This window comes from Sapajus apella, unplaced genomic scaffold (assembly GCF_009761245.1).
Source record: "Sapajus apella isolate SASKATOON/1434 unplaced genomic scaffold, GSC_monkey_1.0 scaffold121, whole genome shotgun sequence".
Lineage (NCBI taxonomy): Eukaryota > Metazoa > Chordata > Mammalia > Primates > Cebidae > Sapajus > Sapajus apella.
This window is the reverse complement of record NW_022437061.1, coordinates 27,564-45,754: the sequence shown is the minus strand read 5'-3', so window position 1 is coordinate 45,754 and position 18,191 is coordinate 27,564. Positions and strand designations below refer to the sequence as shown.

General features: G+C 37.1%; 1 protein-coding gene across 1 annotated transcript; it reads right to left on the bottom strand.

Moving 5' to 3' along the window:
* Window positions 1-767: 767 nt before the first annotated feature.
* NPFFR2 (neuropeptide FF receptor 2) lies at window positions 768-15,831 on the bottom strand. The gene is made up of 3 exons (XM_032260965.1): window positions 15,161-15,831; window positions 6,619-6,718; window positions 768-1,844 (listed from the first exon to the last, which is right to left on the bottom strand). The coding sequence occupies exons 1-3, from the start codon at window positions 15,576-15,578 to the stop codon at window positions 1,010-1,012; spliced, it is 1,353 nt and encodes a 450-aa protein (XP_032116856.1). The 5' UTR covers window positions 15,579-15,831; the 3' UTR covers window positions 768-1,009.
* Between the last annotated feature and the right edge of the window lie 2,360 nt (window positions 15,832-18,191).

Below are 18,191 nucleotides of genomic sequence, written 5' to 3'. Positions count from 1 at the left end.
AACTTTTAGGACTGTCGCAGTGGCTCATGCCTGTAATTCCAGCACTTTGCGAGGCCAAGGCAGGTAAATCATGAGGTCAGGAGTTGGAGACCAGCCTGACCAACAAGGTGAAACCTCCTCTCTACTAAAAATGCAAGAATTAGCCAGGTGTGGTGGTGTGTGCCTGTAATCCCAGTTACTCAGCAGGGCTGAGGCAGGAGAACAGCTTGAACCTGGGAAGCAGGGGTTGCAGTGAGCCAAGATCACACCACTGCACTCCAGCCTGGGCAACAGAGCAAGAATCCATCTCAAAAAAAAAAAAACAACAACAACAACAAAAAAAACAGCTTTTAAATGTAAAGAAATATGTGTCCCTTTACTTGCTACTACAGTTCCAACACACAGGAAGTGAGGTCCTCTGTGATATAATTGTCCGTGGACCTATAATATCTTGCCTTTGTAGATTAACCAAAATGAAGTAATGGAGATGAGAAAATCAGTAGCAAAGAATTTCATGTGATCGAATATATTTCTTAGAAAACCAAGTACATTTTAAAAACATAAGCAGATTAATAGTCCTGTAGTCTAAAATTTTATTAATTTTGGATTTTAAATCCAAAATCAAAGGAGAAATTGAAAAAATATAGTTTCATGCAAAGCACTTCTCATCACCAACATTTGGGGAAAATACATACACATACCACATGTACACACACACACACACACACACACGGGCTTGATTTGACACATACACAAATGGTTAAGTTGGGAAAGATGAGGCTTTGTAGACTGTTCTCTAGAAATGTATTTATTCATGCAAACATGTATGAGTCACCGTAAGTATTTTTATAAAGCATAAGATTGTTTATGATCTTATGACCATTTTTGTTTATATTTTTTGGCAGAGAGGGCTTTCCGTAAACGTTTCACTTAGAACATTCTTTGAAAAACTTTAAGTGCAAAGCCACAAAAAGCAATGGTATTTAAATATTTAACACACAGTAGAGTTAGGACTATCACACTATCTCTTTTAAATCTCACTGCTGTTGGTAGCTTCTATTAATTTTTCCATCACTAATTCTTCTTGGGGTTTTTCAGCACTTTTCCTATAAAGCAAGTTTTCCCCATGTGAATTTTGAAATGTAGATTCCTGGATAATTGGATTAGATGTGTTTATGATTACATGGCTTTTGGCTTTTAGGGAATAGGCTTCCTTAGGCTTTGCTCTTTTTTGGCAGAGCTGGAGCTGGAAAGCTTCTTGGAAACCACGGCGGAAATTCTCGTTGAAGAAACCATAAATGATGGGGTTGACACTGCTGTTGCCAAATGCCAGCCAGTGTGCAAAAGGGTAGATGTAGATGTTAATGATCTGAAGTTCATTTGGAGAAAGGTCAGCATAGTCTGAGAGCATCATTAGAGTCCACAGGGGCAGCCATGAGAGAATGAAAAGCAGGGCCACAATCAGGAGCATCTTAATGACCTTCTGCTTCTTCTTGGACACCATGTGCCACTGCTCTTGGTTCTGCTTGGCTGTGTGGGGAACTGCAGTCCTGAAGAGTGAAATCCCAATCCTTCCATACATGACCACAATGAGGGACAGGGGAGCCAGGTAGATGTTGGCAAACAGCACCGTGGTGTAGATCTTCCTCATTTCCTGATTGGGCCAGTCCTCCCGGCACCAGTAGACTGGACTGGTTTTATTCTGGGAGTTAAGTCTCACTCGGTAATATTTTTCTTCTTGCGCATGTAACATTACTGCAGATGGAGACATAATGGTGATGGCTAGGACCCAGATGATCATAATAATGACAAACGCTGCCTTGATAGTGAGTTTTGGTTTAAAAGGGTAGACCACACACCGGAACCTGCAATTAAGACAAATATAAATGGGGCACTGCTTTATAACTCTGTCCAAGTCATACACCAAATTTATCTATGTAATCACAGACCTCTCACCTCACAGTCCCCTTAAAAATATAGAGTTACCATTTATTGTAGAAAGGCATGCATTGTCATTTTCTGTAATTGATATATGAGATCAATTTTAACTCAGAATTTGAACAAATGAAGTATAGCAGACACTATTAATAATAAAAGGTAATAACATGAATGCTTAAAACCATTTCAGACTCTGTTCCATTGATTTGCATGGACTGTCTCTTTTATTTTATTTCTTTCTTTCTTTCTTTTTTTTTGAGATGGAATCTTGCTCTGCTGCCCAGGCTGGAGTGCAGTGGTGCGATCTTGGCTCACTGCAACCTCTGCCTCCCAATTCAAGCCATTCTGCTGCCTCAGCCACCCAATTAGCTAGAACTACAAGTGCATGCCACTATGCCGGGCTGATTTTTGTATTTTTAGTAGAGACGAGGTTTTGCCATGTTGGCCAGGCTGCTCTCAAACTCTTGATCTAAGGTGATCCACCCGCCTTGACCTCCCAAAGTGCTGGGTTTATAGGCGTGAGCCACCGTGCCAGCCCACATAGACTATCTCTTTAAGCCTCCTTGCTTAAAAGACAGGAAAACAGACTTAGGACATGTAAAAATCTTGCTAATAATTACAGAGGATTTTAACACAAGTAGTTTGGTTTCAGAGCTCAAACTCAACCTCTACAGTGTGCTCATTAGATGGGTAGCTCTGTTGGGCTGTGGTAGACTGTTAATCAGTAGCAATCAATGAGCCTTTTATCCCTCAGGCTCTTGTGTGGTCCCCCATGCATCATCTGTGTAACTTGTTTTGGCCAATAGGATATTAGCAAACATGATGCAAGCAGATTTTTATGCACTTGCATGTAGTGGAAGGTCCTTTTGGAATGCTTCCTCTTAAAATCCAGTCTTCAAGTCCCAAGAAGCTTGAAGTAAATGAAAGCCATGTGGAGAAAGAAGCTGGGGGTTAAGAGGTTGGCCATTTTCGATGTGCCGGCCCCAGCTCAGCTCCCAGGGTAACGCTGCAACATGAGTGATTCCAGCTATAACACATGGTGCACAAGGCTGAACACAGAGGTGTCCAGTTAATCCACAAAATCATAAGATGTAATAAACAAATATTGTTTGAAGCCACTAAGTGTTTTAGTGATTTACTATACAGCTGTAAAAATCTGAGAGTATTCATTATGAGTTCTGATTATGAGCCTTCCTAACATTCTATGTCCTCTGGTGAGCGCAAAAATTCAGCACCACTATGTAGAGTAAGCCTGAGTCATTTTACCATGATTTTGACATTGTGAATTTTTGTTATTGTTGTTATTGAAGTTCATTATGTTAATCATAAGATAATCATACTATTAGGCAACTGTGTAACATTTTATATTTTTTCAAAGTACCCATTACCTATTTAATCTTTTTTGATTTGTATGACTATATAAAGCTGATATGGTATGAAAATTGTTATATTCTAGATCTGTAGATGAGAAAATGTAGAGCTTAAAGTGGCTGAGCAGCCAAATTAACTTATCTAACTTATTGTCATAGAATGACCAGTTAGCTTGAGCTTTCACTGCTTTGTTGTCGTTCTTTACATCTCCTTCATGCATAAGATCTTCTCTTCGCCTCCAAGTGTTCTTCCAGTCTTCTAATCCATGAATCCTCCCATTCACCTACCCTGAAATTATGGGTAATTTCATAGGCGCAAGTTTTTGTGTTTTGCTCTTTTTGTATACCAACTAATAGGGTTTTGGATGTTGTTATTTCATTTATTTATTAAATATATAAGCACATATATTGATACATGAGATAATCTCAAAATTTGAATAAATGAATTAAAGCAAACACTCAGCAATAAAAATGAACAAATATAAAAGTACACACATATATATATCTGTACATATATGTATGTATATATTTGTTCTTATAACAAATGTATGTACTTATATATTTGTTTAATAAATGTACATATATGTGTATATATGCTTATATATTGGTACACATACTTATTTAAGTGTTTATGTGTGTATTTTCAGGAAGGCAAAGATGAACAAGATAGAGAATAGTCACTGCTGAGGAATAGTCAATGGAAATATTAAAAATGTTAAAAACTATAATAATTACTAAAATTGTGCTAAAATGTTTGGATTTTATTTAATGATCAATAGGGATTCATGGAATAATTTACATGGTGAAGGGCAGGATCATTTTTACAATTTAAGAAGATTATTTGGCTGCTATGAGAAAAAAATAAATTGGAACCTAGCTTCCTGAAGCCCTAAGGCCAGTTAGAAAACAGTTTCAGTATTCCAAGTGACAAATAACAGTGGCCTGGTTCAGAACTAGTTAGCACTCAGAAATAATCGGACTTGGAGAGTGACAGCAAAGAAGTTGAAGACAGAAAGAAGATTCAAGGATAAAGCTCAGGTTTTTTGTTTGAATTCAGTGAGTGATCCTGTCATTCCTTGATTTGGGGAGCATGAGAAGAAGAGCTGCCTTTTATTTTGTTTGTGTGTGGCTTGGGGCTTGGAATAAGTAGTTCAGTTCTGGACATGTTTAACTTATGACGCCTTTTGTTGAATGTGCAGGTGAAGTTGTACAGTAGGTGCTTTTGAATGTAATTGTAAAATTCAGGCAAAGGATTTAGTCAGGAGAAATCGGCTTGCAAGTTTTTTAAGTTTGGCTTCCTGCAAAAGCTAGCCCTGAAAAAAAAGTATTTACTACAAGTGCAAGGAATAAAGATGTGGTAGTTTTAAGACATGTCCAAGTTCTTTAACATCGCTTCCAAATTCTATTCCCTTCTGCTTTACTAAGGATTAATGACTCAATATCATGAATAGAATGCAACAGAAATGATACCGCATCATGAGTTTTGCTGATACTCTCTTTTGGGATACAGACCTTCAGAGCCCTGAACTGACACACAAGAAGTCCAGGTGCCTTAAAGTAGCCTTGCCAGAGAACCCATTTGGAGAGACCAATAGAGACAGAACTCTCTTAGCCCCCACATGTTCAAGTCTCTCTAGACTAGGTACCAACATGAGAGTGGAAGAAGCTTCAGCACTAACCTTGAAGCTGCTCCAACTGACATCAAGTAGAACAGAGACAAGCTGTACTTACTAAATCTGTACCTATCACAGATTCATTACATAATAAATATTGCTGTTATTTTAACTCACTAAGTGGTTTGATCTGAGGGTGGTTCATTATATATATCAATAGATAACTGAAAGTACAGAGAAGTAATTTATTAATGGGAAGGTAAGTAGCAAGGGATGTGAATCAAACCATTCATTGCAGAATTATGCAACCCAAGGGGACAGAAAGCTGAGTACATCAACTCTCATGATATTTTAGTTGACAGCTAATTCTGGGGGTATTAATTATCTGTCATTTCTTGTTTGTTTTGCTTAAGAACTGAGACTTTGCACAATTTGGATTTGAGATACAGAGATGAAGATACTGGCAGTTGGATGTAAGACAGAATCCACTGAAAGGTGTAAGAGATTTGCCAGAGCACTGAGAGTCTCTGCTACAAAAGTGTGATGGCTAATGAATCTATCAACTTGACTGGGCCAAGGGGCACCCAGATTGAATCTTATTTCTGGATGAGTCTATGAAAGTGTTTCTGGATAAGATTAGCATCTTAGTCAGTAGACTCAGTAAAGTGGATTGCCCTCCCAGTATGTGTAGGCATCATCCAGTCCTTTGAGGGCCTGAATAGAATAAGAAGTGGAGGAAGGAGGAATTTGCCCCCTTCTTTCCTGCCTCATTGCTTGAGCTAGGACATCTCATATATCATCTTCTCCTGCCCTCAGAATACAATTTACACAAATGGCCAATTGTAAATTGGCTCTCCCTAGTTCTCAGGCTTTTGGACTTGGACTGAATGATATCACAGGCTTTCCTAGGTTTCCAGTTTACAGGCAGTGTATTATGGGATTTCTCAGTTTTCATAATTATGTGAGCCAATTTCTCATAATAAATCTCTCTCTGTGGATGAATGTACCACTTCACCTTCCTTGTTCCAGCTGAACTACCTCTCTGCACTTCTGGACAAGTGCTTTCTATTTCAATGCCATAAGCATATACTTGTCTTAAGGAATGGCCTTTTCCCAAATTCTTCTAAGGGTAAATTTCTGACTCCTCAAGGAATCAGAAAGTCTCACCTATTTTGTGAATCCGTCACACCTGGTCCTAACAGGCATAATTATTTATTATCTCTTTTGCATAGCTGTCAAACACTGGTCCCCTATTAGAAAGCATAATTTGTAAGTATTTGTTAATAACTGCATCGCTCCACCAGATTGTAGCCTTCCTGAGGCAGCACTTCTATTTGTTTTAGATGTTACACAACCCAGACCAGTACCCAGCACATCATAAATGCTCAACAACATGGGTAATGAATGAATGATTTTTAATCTTAAAACCTAGATACAATTTCAATTTATTTCAGTACATTTGCATTTCTGCTGTTAGAACATTCTAGACTGTAGTGTGAAAAATAGAAAAATTTTACCATCTCCAATTATTTAAAGTATGGAAAATTCAATAGTTTTATTATTACTGAAACTTTAGTGGGTATATTGCTCTTAAAGAGGTAGATATTCTGAATACAATTTGAAAAGATAAGTCCAAATTTAGTAGGTTATGTATTTTTCCGGCATACTAGTTACAGACATGCCCATTTTTCTGGATTCAGAGTTTGGTGCAGACTTACCTATCTACAGCTATTGCAACTAATGTAAAGACTGAAGCTGCCACAGATATTCCCTGGACAAATCCACTGATCTTGCACATTGTGTTTCCAAATGGCCATCCTGAAAGGAAAATGAAACAGTCTTTCAAAAGATCATATTTTCAAATCTAACTGAAGATAAAAACATAAAGGTGTGGAATCAAGACTAATGCAACTGTTTTCTACATGATAGGCAGAGAATAATCAATGTTTGTTAGTATTTTCCCTAATAGCTCCAGAGCTCTGTTTTTCAGTATACTTACAAAAGGTCAAAACTTACATAGTAGTTATCACATTCTAGGCACTATAAGTGGTCTATGTCTATTAACATGTCTAATCCTCACAACAAGCTTTTGAAGCCTCTGTTATACTCCTCACAATATAGATGAGGTAACAAATAAACAAATATCACATACTTTGCCACAGATAGTTAGAAGCCTTTTAAGGATTTGAACCTGAGCCGTAAAACTCCAGAGTCTAAACCATTGACTCTGATGCAATAATGTCCTTTAAATGAATAAACAGTCAGAATGTCAGTTTTCTAGTTTGGAAAGGCACCCCGTAAATTATGAGGAGTCAGGAGTTACATACAGAATAAACTATATTTATATAGAATGAAATGAGACTATTTACCCCAGAGGTACATCCAGAATAAAGAGCACTTGGCATAAACAAAAGTAGTCTATTTGAATTACTTTCCTACTAAACCTTAGCTACTGTAAATTTAGAAAAGAAATTATTAAAATTATTATAGTAGTTTGATATTCTAAATACTCATCTGCTATTACAGAAAAGAAACAATATTTTTCTCCTAGCAAATATTCTCATTTCCAAAAAGATGAATATTATGCATTTCTCAGTTTTAAAATTTATTTTTAAAATTTTTTCTGTAATTTATTTTTCCAAAAAATAAAATTCTTACTCATAAAGTATTTTTAAATAAGTTAAATAATTCAAATATATCTTTAAAAAATCACCTATCCAGATTATATTAAAATAAGTGCTTGAGTGACTCTAGTGACTAGAAACCAAAAGGGAATATCTTTTTGAGTCCTAAAATGTGTTAGCTTATGATAGTATTATCAACAAAAATTCAAAAAAGTGTGTGTGGTTGTTGGTTGAACGTGGAATATTAAGCATATGTTTTACCTTATCTCCCTCACACAATTTCACTGAAATGATAGCTGTAGGATAAAGGAGCATAAATCCATAGAAATTAAAGTGCCAGATACTACTAAATGTAAATTGAAAAAACAACATGATTGGTGGAAATTACGTATAAATCCAATTAGATGCCAGTGGTTTCCCCCATGTCAATAGAAGAATGGAGGTTTGCTCTCTGAGGAGGAAGAACTATAAGTACTCTAAACCCCGAGTCACCAGGTGCAGGGTTTATGAGTGCCACTGTGATGCAGGATTAAGTGAAAGTATATTGCTGCACTGCATGGCGATGTGGAATGCAACAGCCAGCCTCAGATTCCTACGGCAGTATGTTAGAGAATCTCCTTTTGGAAAAAGTGACCTGTTCAAAAACACTGAAACGTAGATTTTGACAGATGTGAATTTCCCATTAAATAGTCCAGACTAATGAAGTGGATAGCGGTCCTAACCTGAACTTCCAGGCATGCAGAACTATCAGGCAGCCACACTATGCCCCACTCTGAAACACAGCTGCTAAGAAGCAGTTAACTAGATCTAGTCTTTTTTTTCTGGTGATGTTTTGTTTTTGTTTTTTTGTTTTGTTTGTTTGTTTGTTTGTTTGAGACAGAGACTTGCCCTGTCACCCAGGATGGAGTGCAGTGGTGCAATCTTGGCTCACTGCAACCTCTGCCTCCCAGGTTCAAGGGATTCTTCTGCTGCCTCAGCCTCCTGAGTAACTGGGACTACAGGCACGCACCACCATGCCTGGCTGATTTTGGTCTTTTTAGTAGAGATGGGGGTTTCACCATTTTGGTCAGGCTGGTCTCAAACTCCTGACCTCATGTTCTGGCTGCCTTGGCCTCCCAAAGTGCTAGGATTATAGGCAGGAGCCACCGCACCAGGCATGTTTCTTTGTTTTGAGACATGGTGGAGTGCAGTGGGGTGATCATGGCTCACTGTAGCCTTAACCCCTCTGCTCCCCCCACCCCCACTCCCCTGGCCCCAGGCTCAAGCAATCCTCCCATGCCAAGTTCCTGAGTAGCTGACAATACATGTCCACCACATCAGCTACTATTTTTTTTTTAATTCCGGTAGAGACAAAGTCTCACTATATTGCCCAGGATGGTTTTGAACTCCCAGACTCAAGTGATCCTTTCATCTTGGTCTCCCAAAGTGTTGGAATACAGGTGTAAGCCATTGCACCTAGCCTTAGATCTAGTATATGACGGCACAACAGGGTGACTGCAGTCAAGAATAACTTATTGTATATTTAGCAATAACTAAGAGCAGAATTAAAATGTTCTTAATGTAAAGAAATGATAAATGCTTGAGGTGATGGATATCTCAGTTACCTTAATGTGATTATTACATATTATATGCCTATGTCAAAACATCATATGTATCCCATAAATATATACACCTATTATGTACTCAGTTAAAAAGAAAACGACTTAAAACAATCTTTTTTAAATGCAATGAAAAATGCATAGTTAATACTAGGGAAACCTCAAACATAAGAGAAAAAGACTAACAGATATAGGAAGAAAAACACTTATAGGAAAACCAAATTGAATTAGATATATGAAAATTGGAAAACAGAAAAGAAATACTATTAACCTCTGAGATATAACACATTTTGTCCATGAAACATGTGCACGATACTATAAGAAATACGCAGAAAATAAAAATAACTCAAAAAAAATTAAGGTATTGAGGAGCTCAACATAAAGTTTAGAAGAGAAAGTTGAGAAAATCTTTGAAAACAGAAGACTGGGGCAAAAAATTTGAAAAGATGAAAGAAAATAAAAGAGCAATCCAGAATTTCTAATATCTGATTAATATGAGTAGAAGAAAGAAAAACAGAAAAGAACTCCACAAAAAAAAAATTACCTAAGATTAAAGGCCTCTCATTTTCAGTTTGAAAAGCCCTAATTTTTGTCCAGAACAACAAATACAAAATGAAAAGACTTACTTCAAAGCATAATTTCATGGAATTGAGAACATTAGAGTTAAAGGGAAGTTCCAAAAGCTTTCCATAAGAAAAACAAAATACAAATCATGAGCAAAAGGAAAAAGAATTAAATGTCATCATATTTTTTCAGCAGTAATATCACATTTTACAGCAGTAGCAATAGAGTAATTCCCGTGAAATTCTGAGAGAAGAAATTTCCAACCTAGAATTCTTCATACATCTAACTAATTAACTGTGAGGACAGAATAATGATACTTTCAGACATATAAGAGCTCATCTCAGTAAACCATTTCTCAAAAAGTAATAAACCAAGAAAGAAGAGGACATGGCATTCAGAAAATGGGATTGAACACAAAGAGAGGTGAAGAGAGTTGTTAGGGTATCAGTGAAGAGAGACCTCAGAGCAGAAGTGGCCCTACCATGGAGAGTAATGCGTTCCTATAGAGACAAGAGAACAGAATGCACCAGGAGCGGTAACTGCATGTAAATTTATAGAAACCTGATATGTTTAAAGTATTGACAAGACAGTAACACTTCTGGAAGAGAATTTGAGGATACATTACTAATAGGTACACACTCAAACTAAGCAAATCAAAATATACCCTTAATAAATCCAGGAAAATAAAAAAACATTTTATAAGAGAGAAATTGATACAGCACTTTTCAAAGCTCAGCAGGGATGAGATATATGTAAAATAAGAATGTATATTCTAAATGTAGATTTAAACAAAAATCACGATACAATTATATCAGGAGAATGAGAAAAGGTGAAGAGTATGTATGTTTGTGTTGATGCAGTGACAGTTTACAGCAACTCAATTTATGTGTCTGACAGTTTGGAGAAAAAATATTGAAAACATGTTATTTAGAAATATAGTAGTAATTGGCCAGGTGCAGTGGCTTATGCCTGTAATCCAGCACTTCGAGAGACCGAGGCGGGTGGATCATCTGAGGTTGGGAGTTGGAGACCAGCCTAATCAACACGGAGAAACCCCATCTCTACCAATAATATAAAATTAGTGGGGCATGACAGCGCATGCCTGTAATCCCAGCTACTCGGGTGGGTGAGGCAGGAGAATCGTTTGAACCAGGGAGGCGGAGATTGCGGTGAGCCGAGATCTTGCCGTCGCACTACATCCTGGGCAAGGAGAGCAAAACTCCCGTCTCGGAAAAAAAAAAAAAAAAAAAAAAAATGGTGGGGCAGGGAGAGAAACATAGTAGTAATTACCAAAAATAAAAAACAAAAATTCCCAAAGGTGTCTGCCTCCTGAGAATGCAAACATAGAGCTAAAGATGGGTAATTTTTTTTTTTTTTTGAGACAGAATCCCACTCTCACCCACTCTGTAGTGCAGTGGCGCAATTTCGGCTCACTGCAACCTCCACCATCAGTGTTCAAGCAATGATCACAACTCAGCTTCCTAAGTGGCTGGGATTACAGGTATAGGCCACCACATCGGGCAAATTTTTGTATTTTTAAGAAATAGGTTTTCACCACGTTGGCCAGGCTGGACTTGAATTCCTGGCCTTAAGTGATCTGCCCGCCTTGGCCTCCCAAAGTGCTTGGATTAGAGGTGTGAATCACCGTGCCTGGCCAAGGATGGGTAATGTGTGTGCAAGAATAATAATTTAATGTAATTTAAAATATATATGATGTAAAATATTGAGATCATTTTTTTTGTTGGCAAAATAACGTTCCTGAAAGTCTCAGGCTAAAAAAAGTAAATAAATGAACACAAAAATCACTAGCATTCCTATACACTAACAACAGTCAAGCCGAGAGCCAAATCAGGAACTCAATCCTACTCAAAATTTCCACAAACAGAATAAAATATACAGGAATACAGTTAATCAGAGAGGTAAAAGGTTTCTACAAAAAGAATTACAAAATGCTGCTCAAAGAAATCCATGATGATATAAAAAAATGGAAAAACACTCCTTGCTCATGGATAGGAAGAATCAATATCATGAAAATAACCATACTGCCCAAAGCAATTTATAGATTCTATGCTATCTCTATTAAATTACCAATAACATTCTTTACAGAACTAGAAAAATTATTTTGAAATTCATGTGGAACCAAAAAAGAGCCTGAATAGCCAAGGCAATTCTAAGTAAAAAGAACAAAGCTGAAGGTATTATGCTACCCAACTTCAAACTATATTACAACACTAAGGTAAACAAAACAGCATGGTACTAGTACAGAAACAGAAAGATAGACCAATGGAACACAATAGAGAACTGAGAAACAAGGTCATACACCTACAAATATCTTCAACAAAGCTGACAAAAACAAGCAATGGGGAAAGGATTCCCTATTTAATAAATGGCACTGGGATAACTGGCTAGCCATATACAGATTGAAACTAGACCCCTTCCTTACACCATATAAAAAAATTAACTCAAGATGGATTAAGGACTTAAAAACTCAAAACTATGAAAACTCTGGAAGACAACTGCCTAATATTAGTAGTAGGCAATACCATTCTGGACATAGGAACAGGTAAAAATTTCATGAGGGATATACCAAAAGCAATCACAACAAAAGCAAAAATTTACAAATATAATCTATTAACAATTAAACTAAAGAGGTTCCACGTGATAAAAGAAAATACCAACAGAGTAAACAGACAAGGTCTAATATCCAGCATCTACAAAGATCTTAAACAAATTTAAAAGAAATAAACAACCTCATTAAAAAGTGGGCAAAGCACATGAACAGAAGCGTTTCAAAAGAATACATACATGTGGCCAACAGGCATATTTTAAAAAGCTCAACATCACTAATTATTAGAGAAATGCAAATCAAAACCACAATAGGATAACATTCCACATCAGTCAGTGTGGCTACTATTAAAAAGTTAAAAAATAACAGATGTTGGTTAAGTTGTGGAGAAGAAGAAACCCTTTTACACTATTGGTGGGAATGTAGATGAGTTCAACCATTCTGGAGGACAGTGTGACAATGCTTCAAAGACCTAAAGACAGAACTACCATTCAACCCAGCAATCTCAATCCTGGTATATGCCCAATGGAATATAAATTGTTCTATTATAAAGACCCATGTGTGTGTATGTTCATTGCAGCACTATTCACAATAGCAAAGACATGGAATCAACGTAAATGCCCTTCAATGGTAGACCAAATAAAGAAAATGTGATATATATACACCATGCAATATTATGTAGCCATAGGAAAGAATGAGCTCATGTCCTTTGAAGGAACATGGATGGAGCTGGAGGCCATTATCTGTAGCAAACTAATGCAGGAACAGAAAACCAAATACTACATGTTCTGACTTATATGTGGGAGCTAATGATAAGAACACATGGACACAGAGGGGAGCAACACATACTGGGATCTATCAGAGGGTGAGAGAGTGAGGAGGAAGAGACTCAGGAAAAAACCTAATAGGTACTAGGCTTAATACCTAGGTGACAAAATAATCTGTACAACAACCCCCCACAACACAGTTTACCTATGTAATAAACTTGCATATGTACCCCTGAATTGAAAATAGAAGTTAAATTAAAAAAAAAACCAACTTGCCTGAGAGTGATAACAATAATTTTTATCAATCTGTACACCCTCTTTTAGTCTAGCACAGTATCTTTATAATGTAACTGATATGGACTTGAGGCAGGGAAATACTAGTTAGAAAAGGATGGAGTCCCTGGCCAGGGCTCCACCCCCAAGCCTGGACCTGTGCTTCTAAGTCAGAATATGCAATCCTGTTTTTCCACCAGAATGTTGTCTTCTCCAAAACCATTTTGCCTTGCCATGCCCCCCATCCTATACCCATAAAAACCCCAGGTTCCACTAGCATAGCAGCAGAGTGCTGCAGCAGAGGAGAGAAGACAAGAAGCATCTGAACATCCAGAGGAGGAGAAGCTGGACATTGGAGACTATGGTTGGAGAGGAGTTCAGCTGGGGACTGTCAATCATCTTCCACTTCATCCCCATTCCAGCTCTCTATCTTGCTGAGAGCCACTTCCACCACTCAATAAAATTTTCCATATTCACCATCCTTCAATTCGTTTGTGAGACCTGATTCTTCCTGGATGCCGGACAGGAACTCAGGTACCAAGAAGGCAGGTGCAAAATGCTGTCAACCTGACCCTCTACTGAGCTGGTTAACACTTAGCTGTCTGCCCTTTGGGGCTCCAGGGGTTGCAGGCAACCTCTAGACCCAGCGGTGGGACTGGTACAGAATTAGTTCCTGCTGGCTCCCAAAAGCACTTGCTCTAGCTCCTGCACCCACTCACCTGCATGCTCCCCCTCCCACAAGGGGTTTGAGAGTTGCAGGTTGAGTAAGACAGTTACCCCTTCTCCAGTCCTGTGAAGGGGCCAAGATAATAGTCCTTTCCTCATATCCTCGATAATTTTTTTTTAATCATAAACATCACAAAAACTCAGATTTAAGCAGTATGTGACTGACAGAACTGGTGCTCTGAACTCTCCCTGAGTCCCACTCTAAAGAAAGGAAGGAAACAGGAAAACTCCTAAGAGTTTTCTTTTTCTATCTTTCAGTAAATTGATCCTGAATGCTATAAAAGTATATGAGCTTTGTTATGGCTTATGCTGTTCTAAACATATTGCATATGCAGCTAATGTTCTCTTTTTACTTTACAGATTTGGAATGTGAATACTGTGAACACTGCTCTTTAATTAATACAACAAATACTTATTAAGGTGGTATTGTGTACAGACAGTGTACTTGAAGCTAACCACATGAGGTCCTATTTTTCTTAGGTTACATTTTTCCTGCACTTCAGGAGCATATAAAGTAGTGCTAAAGAAGTAGTACTGTGTGCCCAGAAGTAATGTAGGGCGCTACCTTAAGCTTTACAATGTAAACTGACTTACGTTGCACACATAAACTACCACTTTTTGAAAAATCATTGATTGTTACATCTTCTCTCAATAACTGTTGGAAATCTCCCTAGGTAACCACATGAGGGGCTATACTTCTACTTATGTTAGATTGAAGACATTGCATTAACTGAAATCAGATGTATCAGTTCTTTGGACTTTACAGTTCATAGTAATATTTCTATCATATTATATGTGCCCTGAAATTTATTAAGAAAATTCAAAGGCTTTAGGTAAGACATACTAAATCTTATTTTCTCGTGACCTCCAGTGAATACTATATAAAAATAGCAGCTTCCGCATTCTGTTTCTATTATGTCACTTTCATTTTCCTCCAGAATCCTTCTCATTCTCTAATTATCTATTTGTTTATTGTCCATCTACTCCAGAATGTAGACCCCAGGAGGCCAGGTGCCTGGATCAGTTCCTGGAATTCCATAAATATCTGCAAATAAATGAATGAATGAACAACCCTTCCATCGCTGCCGAGATATGAGACAAACATTTCATATTGCCTTTGAACTGCACAAAAGGCAACATACCTGCTATAATATTGTCCAGCAGTGTTGTAGGCATGCAGAATATGCCAACTAGTAAATCACTTATGGCCAGGTTTAAGATGAAGAGATTAGTGACTGTGTGCATATGTTTGTTCCTCATTACAATAAAGCAAACCACAGTATTTCCCACCATGCACAAAAAGAAAATTAGAAAGTAGGAAATAATGAAGATTGCTGCCACTTGAGGCTGGTGAAGATAGTAGTTCACATAGGTAATATTAATATCTGAGTACAGATGATGCTTTGTGTCATTGACACTCCAGATGGGATGCCAGTTTTCTGAAGAGTTTGAATCGCTTGTCTCATTCATGATGAACCTTAACAAAGAAGAGACAGAAAAGAAAAGCATAATTAGGAGCCAGTAGAACACAAATTCTGTGCTTGAGTTTAAGAGGAACATCCATAAAACCCCATGGAATTTTTATGGTCTTTCTATAATAATCTATAAGTTTTACATGAAATTGAATTATAAATAAGGCACTCAAATTATTAGGATTTTAACCAAGAGCATTTGAAAATTCCAATTTGTGTCATAATTATTATTATATTTTATTTCTAATGCACTCTATGTTTCATTTCTTTAGGCATGCACTCTATCCATTTCTCTTGCCTTCCAAAACTCTCCTTCCCTCTACCTCCAGGTATCATCTCTCAAGACCCACCTATTAATTTAAAGCTAACTTTCATGCCTCTAGCTTTCCTGATAATCTGAACAAGATATGATGTCTATATCTTTGAAACCCCTAAAGAAATAAGCTTCTTGTATTTTCCGTATTCTGTTCTGACTCAGTTAATTATTATTTTTTTTTTTGCAGGAGTTTCACTTGGTCACCTGGGCTGCAATGTAGTGGGACCGTCTCAGCTCCCTGTAGCCTCAATCTCCCAGGCTCAAGTGATCCTCTTGCCTCAACCCTCCAAGCAGCTGAGATCACAGGTGCATGCCATCATGATCAGCTAATTTTTATATTTTTAGTAGAGATGGAGTTTTGCCATGTTGCCCAGGCTGGTCTTGAACTCCTGAGTTCAAGTGATCCATCCACCTCAGCCTCCCAAAATGCTAGGGTTACAGGCATGAGCCAATGCACCTGACCTGAATATTATTTTAGTATGCTTCTGTATGCAAACACAGCCACCATATTTTGAGTCTCTGAAAATAGGGCTAGGTTACTTGTCTTGGTTTCACTTAGCATAATTCTATTAATACACAAGGTATGCATAACAGTATAGGAAGTGATCATTATTTAAGTTCCCAGGCTCCAACCAAGGGCCAACTTAGCAAGCGGGCTTTTCTAAGGGTAGCAGCCTCCGGCCAGCTTGTTGTCTCTTTTCTGCACACCTTGTTAATTAATTGAATAGAAGGTTATATGTGCCCATAAATGGAAATTAATTTGATAGTGGGCTTATACAATTGACCTCCCCACACTGTTAGTGTGTTCCAGCAAAGCATTATAAATAACTGCTTAAAGTAGTGGACAAATGTTTGAAACAGGATAGTTAACATTGTCGGAAATTATCTACCCACAAAACACTTGTAACTTTCAGTTAGAAAAAACTGGGCAAATACCACCTTAGTTAAATGATCCAAGATAACATTTTGGATAATGGGATGCAAATATAGTATATGCTCCTTGATGTAATGCATGAGAATTTAACATCAGTTTAGCAAAATTTTTGCCAAAAATGTATAATCTTATCCTGAAGAAATATCAGACAATTTCTAAATTAGAAATATTCTATAAATGTAAAATATTTAAATATTTATCTACCTTAGAAATGAATGAATGCTTGTTGTCCTTAGCTATAAAATTTAAACTTCCTACCACCTATGGTCAGCAGCATAATGGCTTCCCAAGTATCTCTGTCCAACTCTCCAGAACTTTGGAGTAGGTTAGGTTACATAGCAGAGGGGAATTAAGGTTGCTGATCAGCTTATCTTAAAGTAGGATATTCTGGTTATATAGGCGGGCTTAACGTAATCATAAGAGTCCTTAACAGTTGAAGAGATACAGAAGCATCAGTATTAGAGTGATTCTAGGTGAGACCAACTTGATGGGCCATTGCTGGCTTTAAAAATTGAAAAGGACCACGAACCAAGGAAAGCAGGCAACCTCTAGAAGCTGGAAAAGAAAAGCGAGAAAACAAATTCTTCCATAGAAACTAAAGCAAGAAATGCAGCCTTGCCAACATCTTGATAAGCCTAGTGGAAACCATTCCAGACTTCTGACCTTCAGACCTACGAGGTAACAAATGTTTGCTATTTTAGACACTAAGTGTGACAACTTGCTACTGCAGTAATAGGAAACCAATACACCACCTATCCAATTTTTGTAGTATTACCTGAGATCTTTTCCTCATATTTTCTATAAACATAGTTAAGAGATTGGAGTTTTCTTTAGTAATTATAACATTTATTTTTTATTCTGCAATTGTATTTGCTCAGACATATAGCTGTATTCTACATTTACTTTATTTCGATGCTTATTTCAATATTTTAATAAGGTAGCTTCTCCATGTATGAAATTGTCTTATTGCATTTAATAGTATTATAAGTAATTACAGTGTGCATTTAACTACAAACTTCTCAAGAAGTTTCCAATTATTGTATCTGCTGAGTTAGTACATATATGAGACCAACTCCTTATCCCATTAACATGAATAACAATCTATGTACAACATATTTAGATCCCACTATTTTTTGCTCATATCCTTGCAGATGGGTTCCACTATTTATTGGAAATTTTGGTAAAAAAAAATTAGAACCCAATCCAATATTTGTATTTTCTTATTGGTGCTATGCTTTTTTTAATCTATTGTCTAGAAGAGATTTTTAATCCTCAAATTTTGTTACCTATATCAGCATATATATTTTCTACTGATTTTTTTTTTCTGAAAGAAAACAAATCCTATTCAATTTCCATCTCAGCACTTCCTTCATGTCAGAAGTCATTAACTGTTCCACTGTTATATTCTCTACTATGGATACTTATTTTCCATATGTTGATATGCTATGTCC